Here is a 12742-nt window from a genome sequence, read left to right on the forward strand (position 1 = left end):
ATCTTGTCTTCCAATTGCGGCGACTGATCCCTTAGTGTTATCTCCGTTCGTAAAGCGAGCAAGCTAGGTATTATTATGATTTATATTTCTCTTCCCTCTCGTCTTTTAAAAATTTGTGCATTTGAAACCAAGTTGATTTTCTGAAGAGAACACGTGACGAGTATGTGAAACGTGTTCTGCATGCGCGAGAATGGTTTCAATAATAATCGCACGTGGTGTTTTCCAGAATCACGACTGCATTGCGGTTTACGAAATAAAAGTGCCAATGTAGGAATATATTAAATTTCTGTGATATTAATTAATTTATTAATTTGATTTATTAATAACGATAAAACTTTTGCATCAATTAAAATAACAGAAAAATAAATTGAATATTATTTAATATTATATAATATTATATATTTAATATTATATATAATCGCTTCGACTTAAGTGTAATTTGCTCGTCGGCAGCTACAATTCATTCAATCACCATACATTACAACTAGTTTCCTCTGTTACAAATTAACAGAAATAAGTACCTAGAAAAGTTTATTACTCTTGATATATTTCGCTCTTTAAAGAATCATTACATATCGTACACGCTATTCTTCTGTCTTTTAAATTATTTTTTAAATTAAAAAATTTCAGCTTTTCACACAACAATTTATTATATAAAATAACAATAAAATAATAATGATTATATAATGAAGTAATTATTTATACGTAAATTTTTTTATTTATTATCATAATTTTATCTTCTATTTTTATAAATAGTATAAAAATCATTAAAGAGAGAGTAAAATTGAAATTTGCTATCATATTTGTGAATTAGATCGCATACTTTATATTTTTTATTACAATTTTTAGACGCGTTTCTTCAGTTCGTTAACTTCAGATAAGATTAGATTAGGAAAGCAAAATAATTTAAAATTAAAATTAATTAGAAATCTGTTGTTTGCTTGTAGAACTGGAAACGGTGGTATGTGGAAGAAAAAAGATGGACCAGAAAAAAATACATTTACATCGCCAAATGATAGGTCATATATAGAAAATTACGTGACATTTGTGTCTGAACGCTGGTCATCACTGAAATCGTGGTTTAACAATAATTTCGAAAGACTGTTTAGTTTTAAAATAAGCGATGTGTCTAGTTTTGAAAAATTCGTTCAGTTTCTATATCGTCCGACGGATCCAGCCAGTCTAGGAGTGACCAGAGCTCTATTTGGTGAGCCAATATGACAATTATACTTTTACATAATTTTTCTAATTACAAACTAAGCTTTACGAACTAATTTAACTCATTATTATGTCTTATAACACCGACGAGAAGTTACATTATTTATTTCTTTTCGCATTGTCTCTATTTTCAACTGACTGTCTATACCTGAAACACTTTTTATTTTCTGACTTAAGAAACTTTGAGTTTGTTACATTTAAGGATCGGATTCATCTCATGCGTCCTCTGTTTTTACTTCAAATCTAAGGATATTTAAGCATATCTTTTTACTACTATTAACATTATAAGCATTTCAATGATTGACTACAAAACTATTATTATGCGTATGTTCTTTTTCCGTTATATATTATAATTGAATTAAATTATGACATTATGATATTCGTTTTTCACGTTATCAGCGTCTATTTTAGAGAGCGAGATAGAAAATTTATATTTTGTTTTTACCGATTATAATAAATATGTATATTTTTAACATTGATCCGAGCGTAATCAAAACATTTGTTGTTTACTACTAGCATATTAAATTTTAGCAGATTAAATTTTTACTCAATAATATATTTGTTTTTTATTTTTCAACTTTGATATATCGGTTTATTTTATATAATAATTTTTGGCTCGTAAGCCCTTTTTTCTTTGATTTTGTAATCTAACTCAGTAAACATCAACTAAAAGCAATATAGCATCAATGTTATAATTTTACTCAACAATATAAATGTAATATAATACATGTGTTATATAACAATTATATTATTGAGTTCGAAATTATAAAAATAATCTTATGTTACTTTTAATTGGTGTTTACTAGAAAGTAGCTTGAAAGTCAAAAACTAAACTAAAATATTTATTATATATTTACCGAAGAACTTGCAATTAAAATAATTAGATAAAATAATTATAAAAGAACGATTAATAAATCATTCAATTCTAATTTAAAAATTTAATTATGTTGTAATGATATGTTATTAGTAATATGTTATTAAGAAAGAACATTTCACAAATCAGTACATCGCTGGCTCATCGCTGTTATCATACAGTTTAATCCTCCTCACCGCAACACTTAATAAACGAAGTGAAGAATTTGAATTGTAAGAACTAGACACGATTTAAGACCTATTAAAGCAGTCTTGAGAATTAATGGCTCGAGCTAATAAAAGCACGGCCGTGATTCTATATCGCCGGTGGAAAAAGTGTATTACTTATACGAGCTTCTTTATCTTAACAATGCTTGTGCACAATCAAACTTGATTAAAAAAGAATAAATCTGAAGGTTTAAAAGATTTTGCTATGCTAAAGTACGCAGAGAAAGTTTTTCTATATAATTTACAAACTTATTTAATTTATTACTACACATGTAATTCAAATCTCTTTTTTTATCTACCTGTAGGATTTCAATAATATATCCTGAAAATTCAGTGACAAGCTGCATGATAATTATATATATTTTTATATAATTTCTCTAATTATAATTTAAGTTAATGTAGAATAAGAGATACAATTTTGAATACAATTCTGAACAAAATAAAATTTAAATCCAATTTTTGAGGTTCAGAAAAACCAAACAAAAAAAAAATCAAAGTTACTTAAACTGAAAATTGGATTTAAATCTTATTTTGATCAAAATTGTACAATGTTCAAAATTGTACCACCTTATCCTAAATAGTTTAAAGTCACCAATCAAAATATATATTTACTGAAGAATCTGTAATTAAAATAATTAAATAAAATAATGATAAAGAAATAAATTATTCAGTTCTAATTCATTATCTTTTATTCAGGCGTGTGCATGGTGATAGACGTTGTCGAAGAGAGAGGATTCTCAGATATCGACATAAAATGGGGAGATCCATGGGACTGTCATTTTCCATTGATTCACGGGATGATGCCACCATCACTGTCGTGGATGATAATGATATACACAGTGATGTGGATGGGTGCCTTCGGAATAGCGCTCGGTCTGCGCTTCAGGATCGCATGTGCCTGCTTCGTGTTGCCTTATTGGTATATCTTTCTGCTGGAAAAGACCTACTGGAACAATCATACCTATCTCTACGGTGTCGTAGCCACTTTGTTCTGGGGAACAGAAGCGAACAAATATTTGTAAGTTAAATACCTACACACACAGTAAAAAAATATTTTCTTAGTTGTGTTAAAATCGGTTCTTGTTAAAATCTTTTTAAGTTAAATTAGTTTAACATAATCATTATATTATTATGTTATTATGTTATTATGTTATTTGTGATAAATTAATATTTAACATTTCTTAATGTTAAAATAACACAATTTACAAATGAACAATTTAAAAAGCGAACAAAAATAATGTATCTTTAAAATAAATTCTAAGATAAAAGGATAGACGTACTACTTTAACATATTATATAAATGTTAATTTTCTAACCGTGTATATTTTCATATAATTCTCCTAATATGCATTAATTGTTGATGAAATTTAATGTGCTATCATTTTTTAGCGCATTAGATGCAAGCAATGCAGAACGGGATGGCAAATCCGTGCCATACTGGAATTATTTCATTCTAAAGTTTCAATTCTTTGCGCTTTACTTTTTGGCCGGCTTAAAGAAATTCAGCAGAGAATGGCTTGAAGGCTACGCTATGATAAATCTGTCTAGACATTGGGTGTTCCATCCATTTAAGTAAGTAGAATTCATTATTATGATTGGAAATTATTATTGGAAACAAAAAGACAAAATTGTACATTTTAGCAAATGAAAATACTGTTATAAAATAAGAACAGAATTGACAATCAATTTAATTTACAATTAACGAATTTCGTTTGAGTTATTATTATATTGGTTGGCCTGAAAGTTCGTGCCGACTAAAATTTAAATTTTAGTATACATTTTAAATTAAATTAAAATTTTCTGCGTTTCAATTTTCCTTCAACATCGGAACTTTCCGGACAATCTAATATATTTCAGCTTTAGTTCATAATTATATTTTAAATCCGATAGTAATTGATACCTAATTTATTCAACAAAAAAATGTATGTACAATTTATAAAGTAAATTATGTTATACTTTCATATTCGGATCTAATTTAACCTATTAAAAAAACATTGGCAGGTGCAGAAATTTGTCAAGCATTAACTACAAACAAAATTTTTTTATAAAATCAAAGATAAAAAAATAAAATATTAAATTATTATTTAAATATTAAATTATATTAAATTATTATTTAAATTATTACATTAAAAAATATTACTTAAATATATAAAATATTTAAATATATTACATTTATAAAACATTTTATTTAAAATTATATTAATACAAAAAAATAATGTAATAGAATTTACGTGTTTTATAACTAAGAACTTTTTAAATTTAAAATAGATATTTTAAAAAATATTTTTAAAATATCAAAATTGTGATTAAGCATTTTAGAAATATTTAAAAAATATAACACTTTGCTGTAAATATTTAAAAAAAAAAAAGATTGACCCTCCCGTAGATTAGTATAAAAAACAGAGTATTTCTTGATTAATAAGTAAAGAAAATGGTCTCTTTCAGAATATTTCTATCCACTGAGCAGATTGACTTTCTAATCGTCCATTGGTTCGGCTTTATTTTCGATCTGTCCGTTGGATTTTGGATGCTGTTCGAGAAAACACGTATACCGTCCATGATCTTCTGTACAACTTTTCATTTAATGAACTCAAGACTATTTAATATAGGTAATTATTATTTAAAATAAATTAATTAAAAAAAAAATTTTGGATAAGGATTGATAAGATTATTCAAAGATTTTCGTTGCACTATTATATTAAGGTTTAAGAAAAGATCTTTGCAGGAATGTTTCCGTATGTGTGCCTGGCAACGATGCCACTCTTTTGCCGTGTAGATTGGCCACGTAAATTAGAGCAGTATTTTGGATTGAAACAAAAGATTTTATCGATTAATGCAAATTCAATCGATGCAAACAGCGTAAAAGAGACTGACCAAGCAAAAGAATCTGTGAAGCCCAACAATTTAAAATTGCCTTCAAATGAAATTTTTTATAATAAAACAGTGCATGAAGGTGAAAAAAATATTTTTTTTACAATAATAATTCAATACAAGTTTAAAATATCTACAACTATTTTCAGAAAAAATAATGAACAAGGAAAAAGACAAAAAGTATTTTGTTAAATCAAAATCTGAAAAAGAAACTGATGAAAAAGATAACGATACACAATCGATTAAAAGTTCAATTAAACGTAATGAAAAACGAACGATCAATGTTTGTAAGAAAAATTGGATAGCTCAGCAATCATCGAAAACTACAAAAAAACAAAAGTTTGTAGCATCGCTGTTGCTGTGTCATATTTTACTGCAGTTTTTTTTGCCATATTCACATTTTATATCAAAGGTACCACCTAATACTAGGTATTATTATATTACCCTTATAGAAAATTTAGTAATTAAATACTTATTAAACACTAAATAACAGTACTTTAAATATTCAAAATAAATAAATTATTTTTTAATATTAAATTGCTTACACAAAAAATAATTCTAAATCTGCTGACATGTTTACTTTTGCAATTAAATTAATTCTACAAAAATATATGCAACAGGTAAAACATCTTTAATTGCAAGATTTTCTAAATTTATATAAATTGTCATATGATTTTTATTTTTCTTACAAAAATGTAACTTCAGGGCTATAACAATTGGGTACCTGGTCTATATGGTTATTCCTGGGACATGATGGTTCATAACTGGGACACTATACACGTAGTAATTAAAGTGCACGATAACGTAAACAATGAAGTACGATATTTAGATCCTGTCGCTTGGGTGCAAAATGATCGATGGATGAAGCACGGGGACATGGCGATACAATATTCGCAATGTTTAAAGGTGTTTTAAAGTGCCATAAATAAATATCTACCTTAAAATTCCCAATAATATTTCTGTCAATAATCATTTTTATGCCATTATATTTATTAAATATTGAATTTATTTATGTATAAATTCAGAATAATCTGATGCGTCGAAAAGAAGAATTGAGGACCAAGCATTATTCTGAAGATATGGAAAAATGGATGAAATTATCTACGAATTTCAGCGTTTACATAGACGTGTGGTGTTCGCTAAACGGCAGATTTCAACAGAGAATATTTAATCCAAACATCGATATGTTGACAGTTGATTGGCATCCATTTAAACCTGTTTCGTTTCTAATGCCGTTACTCACGCAATATAATTCATATAGGTATGTCTGTTTCAGTCGCTAAAATTAATTTATTATATAATAATAGTATTGATATTCGCTAAAAAAAAATACGTCATAAAAATAATATAAATTAATTACATTATGAAAAATGATTAGTAATAATTATTAATTATTAATTTTTGGTATATAATTATTAATTATTGCTAATTGGTAACTATCTTAGTCAGCCGAGAGAGATTAAGAAAAATTATTCAAAATTTATGGCTAACCATCCAGGAAACGAATAAAATTTGTAGTACGTTCACTTTAAAATTAATTTAGGGATAAATTCAGTATAAATTCGGAGTCTATACAAATAAATTATATATACAAACTGAAGATACATATATGCAACTTTGAACATTAAAATATAGTACCCTTCTCCCCTCCTCCACATCTCATCGAAAATATCATATATCGCTAATATAAATATCGATAGATTCTTCTTTTATAAATAATTTTTTAATAAACAAAAGTAATTTCTTTTGCTTATTAAAAAGATAAATATTTTTTGGCAAGTATTGTCCTTATAAATATTAAGATTTAATTTGAAAACACACTTAGCCACATTTTTATTTCCTGATATTTCCCTATTTTAACTATTTTGTTTTTTATGGTTTTCAGACATAAAATGGATGAAATTCAACAGCATGTATACACTTGGTCAAATTATACGGATGTATTGTTCGTAGCCGATTTTCCAGGAATGTACTTGGAAAACTACATATCCACCGATTTCACGAATGTTTCTTTGACGGTGCTAGAAGGTGAGGTAACTTATGGGGAAGAAGAATTAATGGATATAATCACTGTGTCAAAGAAAAAATCGATCTCTGTCGGAACAGGGAAGTTTCATCGAATAAAAACTACAAGTTCTTATCCGGCATGTTACATGTATACTTACACAAATCAGACGAAGCAATTAGATAACGAAAAGTAAGTATTACATAAATATGTCATAATAAGATATTGCTACATAAAAACGTATAAGTATCTATTAAGATTTGGTGATTAATTTTGTGATATATTGCGATAGGTTTTTAAACAATATTTATAACGTATGATTTATATTTTATAATAAAAGAAAATTAATTATTTATATAAATAAAATTAATAAAACTTCTGTATACATGAAATAAGATTTTAAAATCAAATTAATACATTTTGGAAATTTAAACTTAATACATTTAAACATTTTTTAGAAGAAAACCTCCTCCAGTAATAGAAAACATGCCACAATTGTTAAAAGAAATTAATTATAAAATCATTGCATGGATAAGAACGTTCGTCCATATAACAAATGCCTTCTTAAACTTGATGTACGATGTTCCTTTGGTACGACGAGTACGTGTTAGCAAGTAACGAACATTAGTAATAAGTGAAAAAAAATTAAAATTATTCCTTACATTTTTTTGTATTAATCTTACTTCTATTTATAATTTTTCCAGAAAAATTTCTTCATCTTTTAAACGTAAATTAACTTACATTAACTTTAACTAAAGTTTAATAATATAGAAATTTAATTACTTTTTGTTAAAAATTTTCAAATTATGTTTTTTTTAGTTTATAAGTATTATAAATATTTTTGAGAGTATTAGAATGTATCATAAAATATTTCAACCTGGTTAATTTAAATCACTAATTTCCAATAATTAAAATTATTTAATTTTATATATAAAATACACATAACCTTTTAAATATATACATAAATTGTAACCCACAATATATATATATATATATATATATATATATATGTATATATACATTGTTATAATATAGGGAAATGTGAATATAGCAAAGATGTTATTTTTATTATTTTTATATATTATACAAAGGCCATGTGATAAAATATACGTATACAGAATGTAACAGAGCAACCATATTAATTAAGCTCATAAAAATTATACTTTAAAATTTTTTAATGAAAATCCCTATTTTTAAATTTTGAAATAATTTTTACATTATTTCAACAACGCTCTCCAAAACTAATATTTCTGTCTAATGCGTCACTTAAAATGCTACAACTTTTATCTGGAACATTTTTAAAAAAAATGCACATTTTTGAAAAACGAGTCTGATACAATTGCCCTGTTATATCCTGTATATATTGTTACAAATTAATGTGATAATCTATTGTAACTTAAAATAGAATTATTAGACTAATATTTTTTACCAATTTCAGTATCTGACTCAGCAGCTTATAAATTCGTATATCTATTATATATATTTTGTAATTGTGCTAAGTATGAAATGTACTAAATATAAATATTGTTAATAAATTATTCAAATTCCCTTATCTACTATAATGTATTCATAAAATTGTTTAAATCTTTAATGAGCAAAATATATTTTAACAAATAACAATAGCAATTTGACAATTTTAATTATTGGGAGTACAAATTAGTTCGGTCCGTTTTTTTGTGCATTTATTTCAAAACAAAAAGAACAAATCAATTAAAGTATTGTCCATCGCTGCCTATTACTTTCTCTCAGGCAATTTTCGAATTCCATCTCGAAAAAACTCGTCTTTGGAGGTGATCCAATTTTGGAGCCAATTTTCGATTTCTGCAAAAGAAGTGGTGACTTGCTGCATCCTTCGGAACAACCAGTAATCAGAAGGAGCAATGTCCGGAGAATACATAATAAATTAAAAATTATCTTTATATACATATTTACTATAAATATAATTTCTTTTGAATCTCTTGAAGTTTTGAAGTTAACGTACTTCGTCACCTTGCTTAAACATGTGATATATGAGACTTTATTTTGGTTAATATTTTTTCGATTTTGGGAATATAAAAAGAAACTAGGAACATAGTCATCGGCAGATAACCTATTATTTGGTACATCAACAAAGTACATTTCGTAACGAATTTTTCTAATGTACTCAATAATAATCTAGCCTATAGAAACATGTATTAGTTATACGAAAAATATATTTAATAAGTCAATGATTCATGCAATTTATAAATTTATTGAGTTACCTATATAACTAACATCATTCTGTAAGCATTGTAATAGCGATTTCTGAATTTATGCAATTCTTCGCACAATTTATTATCATCCATATTATTGCTAAAGATCATAAAACTGTCCTGAATATTTATTCATTGAATCGGTTTGCGCAGAGGACAATGCTCCTTATTCTCGTCACAAGATATAAATTCATACTCTGTATATAAATATGACATATAAAGACTGAAAGTTATATTGATATGATATTATAATTTATATACCATGTATATTCTCTCGCTCCCGTGTAATGATATCTTTCGTCGTCAAGATTTAATAAAGCCTTGAGCAAAATGATCAAGAGCAGAAAACAGTATATTTTTCTTAAATAGCAAAGTAAAATATTGTTTGTTCGCTATTGAGATGTCAACATATCCGTCACGTTTTTTGATAAATGTTTTAAAATTCTTTTCCTGTGTATATACATTTACTCTCTAAAAAGTAAACTCTTCAGAGAGTAAATATATTTTTTTTAGTAAAATCTCACTCTAAAGAATAAAAATTAAATCAATTTCGAAATAGTAATTCATTTTCAAGGTCATGTTCAAGGTCCGATTGCATCAATAATACTTTAAGCGAGGCATAAAACTCTCACTTTCTCTCTTTAAAGCTGAGAGAGATAGAGAGAGTTTTAAGCCTCGCTTAAAATCAAAGTAAAATTGGTACAATCGAACCTAAGAACAAGATTTCACTCTTTAGAGTGAGAGTCACTGTAAAAATGTAGACAATAATATGAATAAATAAAATTTTATATAAAAAAATTGTACATCATATTTTAGTACTTCTGAGTATTTTTCGGATCTCATGAAAACCATGCTTATTTGAAAAAATATACGTATATATACATACATCATGCATTACAATACACACTGTGTAAATTATATTAAATAGAGAAATCAACACAATCAATAGAATAATCTATATATAATTCAAATTAAATCACATATTTCGAAATAAATCCTAAATAAAACTGATAATACATTCTTACATTAGTTCATGTAAAGGCAGATTCCTTTCATAATTTTATTATCTGTCTTTAATATTATAATGTCAATAAATTTCTAAGAAATAATTTGGCACAAGTTATATCCTAAAATGCAACTAAATTGTCTTATTTATATCTTTTTTTCATTTCTCTCATCATCTTCATCTCGAGAATCATCTGTTTTTAAATATATATTTGATATAAGCAGAACTGTTAAATCATCTTTCCTAATTTAATAATCCTAAATTTGAAAGACAAAACAAATAATAATGAAATAAAGTCAGTGAGAATGTCGGTCATATAAAAAAATCTTCCTTTGTACAAGGATTAACTAATTGTGATGTTTATCTCATAATATTTTTCAGGCCTCTTAGAAAATTATTCTTTTTACTAAGCATGTGCCTTTATGTTAGCTATAATTCTTTTTGTCGTTTTCCGATTAACGAGCGTCTCCAGATATTGAACTTGATGCTGATCATCAGTACGCTCCATTTCTATAGGCAATATATTAAATATATCGACATGCACAGAAAATCACAGTAAAAAGATCTGATCTGAGAATTTGTAATAGAATTTTGAAGATTAAAAAGTTTTCAAGTTTTTAGTAGACTTGAAGCAATTTTAACTGTACCTGACACTCGTTTTTCTTTCTTCGTGGCACTCGTCCTTCAACAAAGATCAGACATTTAATAATTTGTATATTGTAGCTAGATGCACGTACAAAGAATATAAACAATTGTAAATATGCTTACTTATTTGTGTTATTTATGCAACGGTTTAAGGCGGATATTTATAGTCGATTCTTCTATTTAAAACTGTCTTAAGTAGTCTTAAAATGTTAATAAACCAATTACAGAGCCTTTACATTAGCATTTTAAGCTTCTTTCCTACAGAAAATTTTATTCGAAATATATGATACACCGAACGTATATTATATTATATTGAGTAAAATTTTCCTGGGAGAACATTTTAGAATATTACCTTAAGACATTATAAAATATCGATAATAAGTGATTTATGAATACCTAAATTTTTAACTTATAATTATTTATTTATTAAACCATGCAGGAAAGGGATTGTACATGTGGCCTGCACTAATAATATATAAAAAAAGTTTTTTTTAAAAAAGATGCACAAAATTAGAGAATAAGTGTTTCTTATAGATTTTGGATCACTGAATTCGAACTGGTAAAACTTCTGATGAAAATAAAAATCGGAGCATAAGTCGAATGTAATGTAAGGATAGAAACTTAAACGAAGTTTCTAGGAGACGAAAATTGAAACAATAAAATGCGTTTAGGTTCCGTTCTTTTACGTTCCGTTGTTTCAATTTTCGCCATCTAGAAATTTCGTTTAAGCTGGTCACACACTTTCCGTAACTGTAACAGTAAGATTTTCGATCAATCGCGTTGCTCGATTGTTATGGTCATGGTTATGATCGAATCGAGCGACTGGTCAAAAATCTTATTGTTAATGTTACGGAAAGTGTGTGTGACCAGCTTTATGCTTTTATTACTCTCCCATTATATTCGATTTTTGCTCCGATTTTTATTTTCACCGGAGCCGTTTTACTATACCACATCCAATTTTTTATATAATTGAGAAAAATGATGGAAAATTTATAAAAATTGAAACATTTGAGGAAATAGCAAAATTAAATATAACATTAAAATGTAATCGTAAACTAATTTAAATATGTTTGATAAGTTAAATAAATTCTAAGAAAAAGAAGATTTTATTTTATTATTGTTAAAAATATTAAATATTATAGCTCAACATTAAAATAAATAGTATAGAATACAATTGTGCAATAAATAATTATAATTTATAATTATAATTTGATTCACGCAATAACCTGAATCATGGAAAATTCTTTTAGCTTTAAAAAAAATATTTCGAAAAATTAAAATTAGAATGTCTGTTCTTATCAAAGCTAAAATTGCTTTTATGACTCACACAAATAATCCGATTGTTTATTCCGCAATCGATTTATTTTGACATATTAAATTATAAAATCTAACATTAATAAAACAAAATTTTTTTTGTTTCTTATACTTTGTTTAATTTATAAAAATATATATTTAAATCAGTTTAGTAACCGCGCGCATTTTTATATTTACTTTCGTTCTTTTTTCAAAAGTTTCAATTTTCATAGATTTATCATCATTTTTTCAATTTACTTATAAAATTGGAGCAAAATGATTTACAAATTCGGATTCAGCTACTCTAAATCTATAGAAACATCTAGATTTGTTTCTCTTAAAAATTTTTTGNGGTTACTGTGGTAATTTGAACCGTAATTGTATTAATCTTAA

At 26.1% G+C, this 12742-nt stretch overlaps 1 protein-coding gene across 1 annotated transcript; it reads left to right on the forward strand.

The window, feature by feature from the left end:
* Nucleotides 1-963: 963 nt before the first annotated feature.
* On the forward strand, nt 964-7792 carry LOC105624485 (vitamin K-dependent gamma-carboxylase). Its single transcript, XM_012205844.1, has 10 exons — nt 964-1207; nt 2995-3316; nt 3688-3870; nt 4744-4907; nt 5024-5251; nt 5319-5581; nt 5875-6075; nt 6195-6430; nt 7055-7366; nt 7636-7792. Exons 1-10 carry the CDS (start codon nt 964-966, stop codon nt 7790-7792), a joined length of 2310 nt encoding a protein of 769 aa, XP_012061234.1.
* Nucleotides 7793-12742: the final 4950 nt, after the last annotated feature.

Source organism: Atta cephalotes, assembly GCF_000143395.1.
Source record: "Atta cephalotes unplaced genomic scaffold scaffold00080, whole genome shotgun sequence".
In the NCBI taxonomy this organism is placed as follows: domain Eukaryota; kingdom Metazoa; phylum Arthropoda; class Insecta; order Hymenoptera; family Formicidae; genus Atta; species Atta cephalotes.

Excerpts from the sequence above, each read along its gene's own strand:
- LOC105624485 (XM_012205844.1), top strand. The coding sequence starts at position 964 with ATGTGGAAGAAAAAAGATGGACCAGAAAAAAATACATTTACATCGCCA. Across the intron at positions 3,317-3,687 it reads ACAGAAGCGAACAAATATTT|CGCATTAGATGCAAGCAATG; the intron begins GTAAGTTAAATA and ends ATCATTTTTTAG. Across the intron at positions 3,871-4,743 it reads TGGGTGTTCCATCCATTTAA|AATATTTCTATCCACTGAGC; the intron begins GTAAGTAGAATT and ends GGTCTCTTTCAG.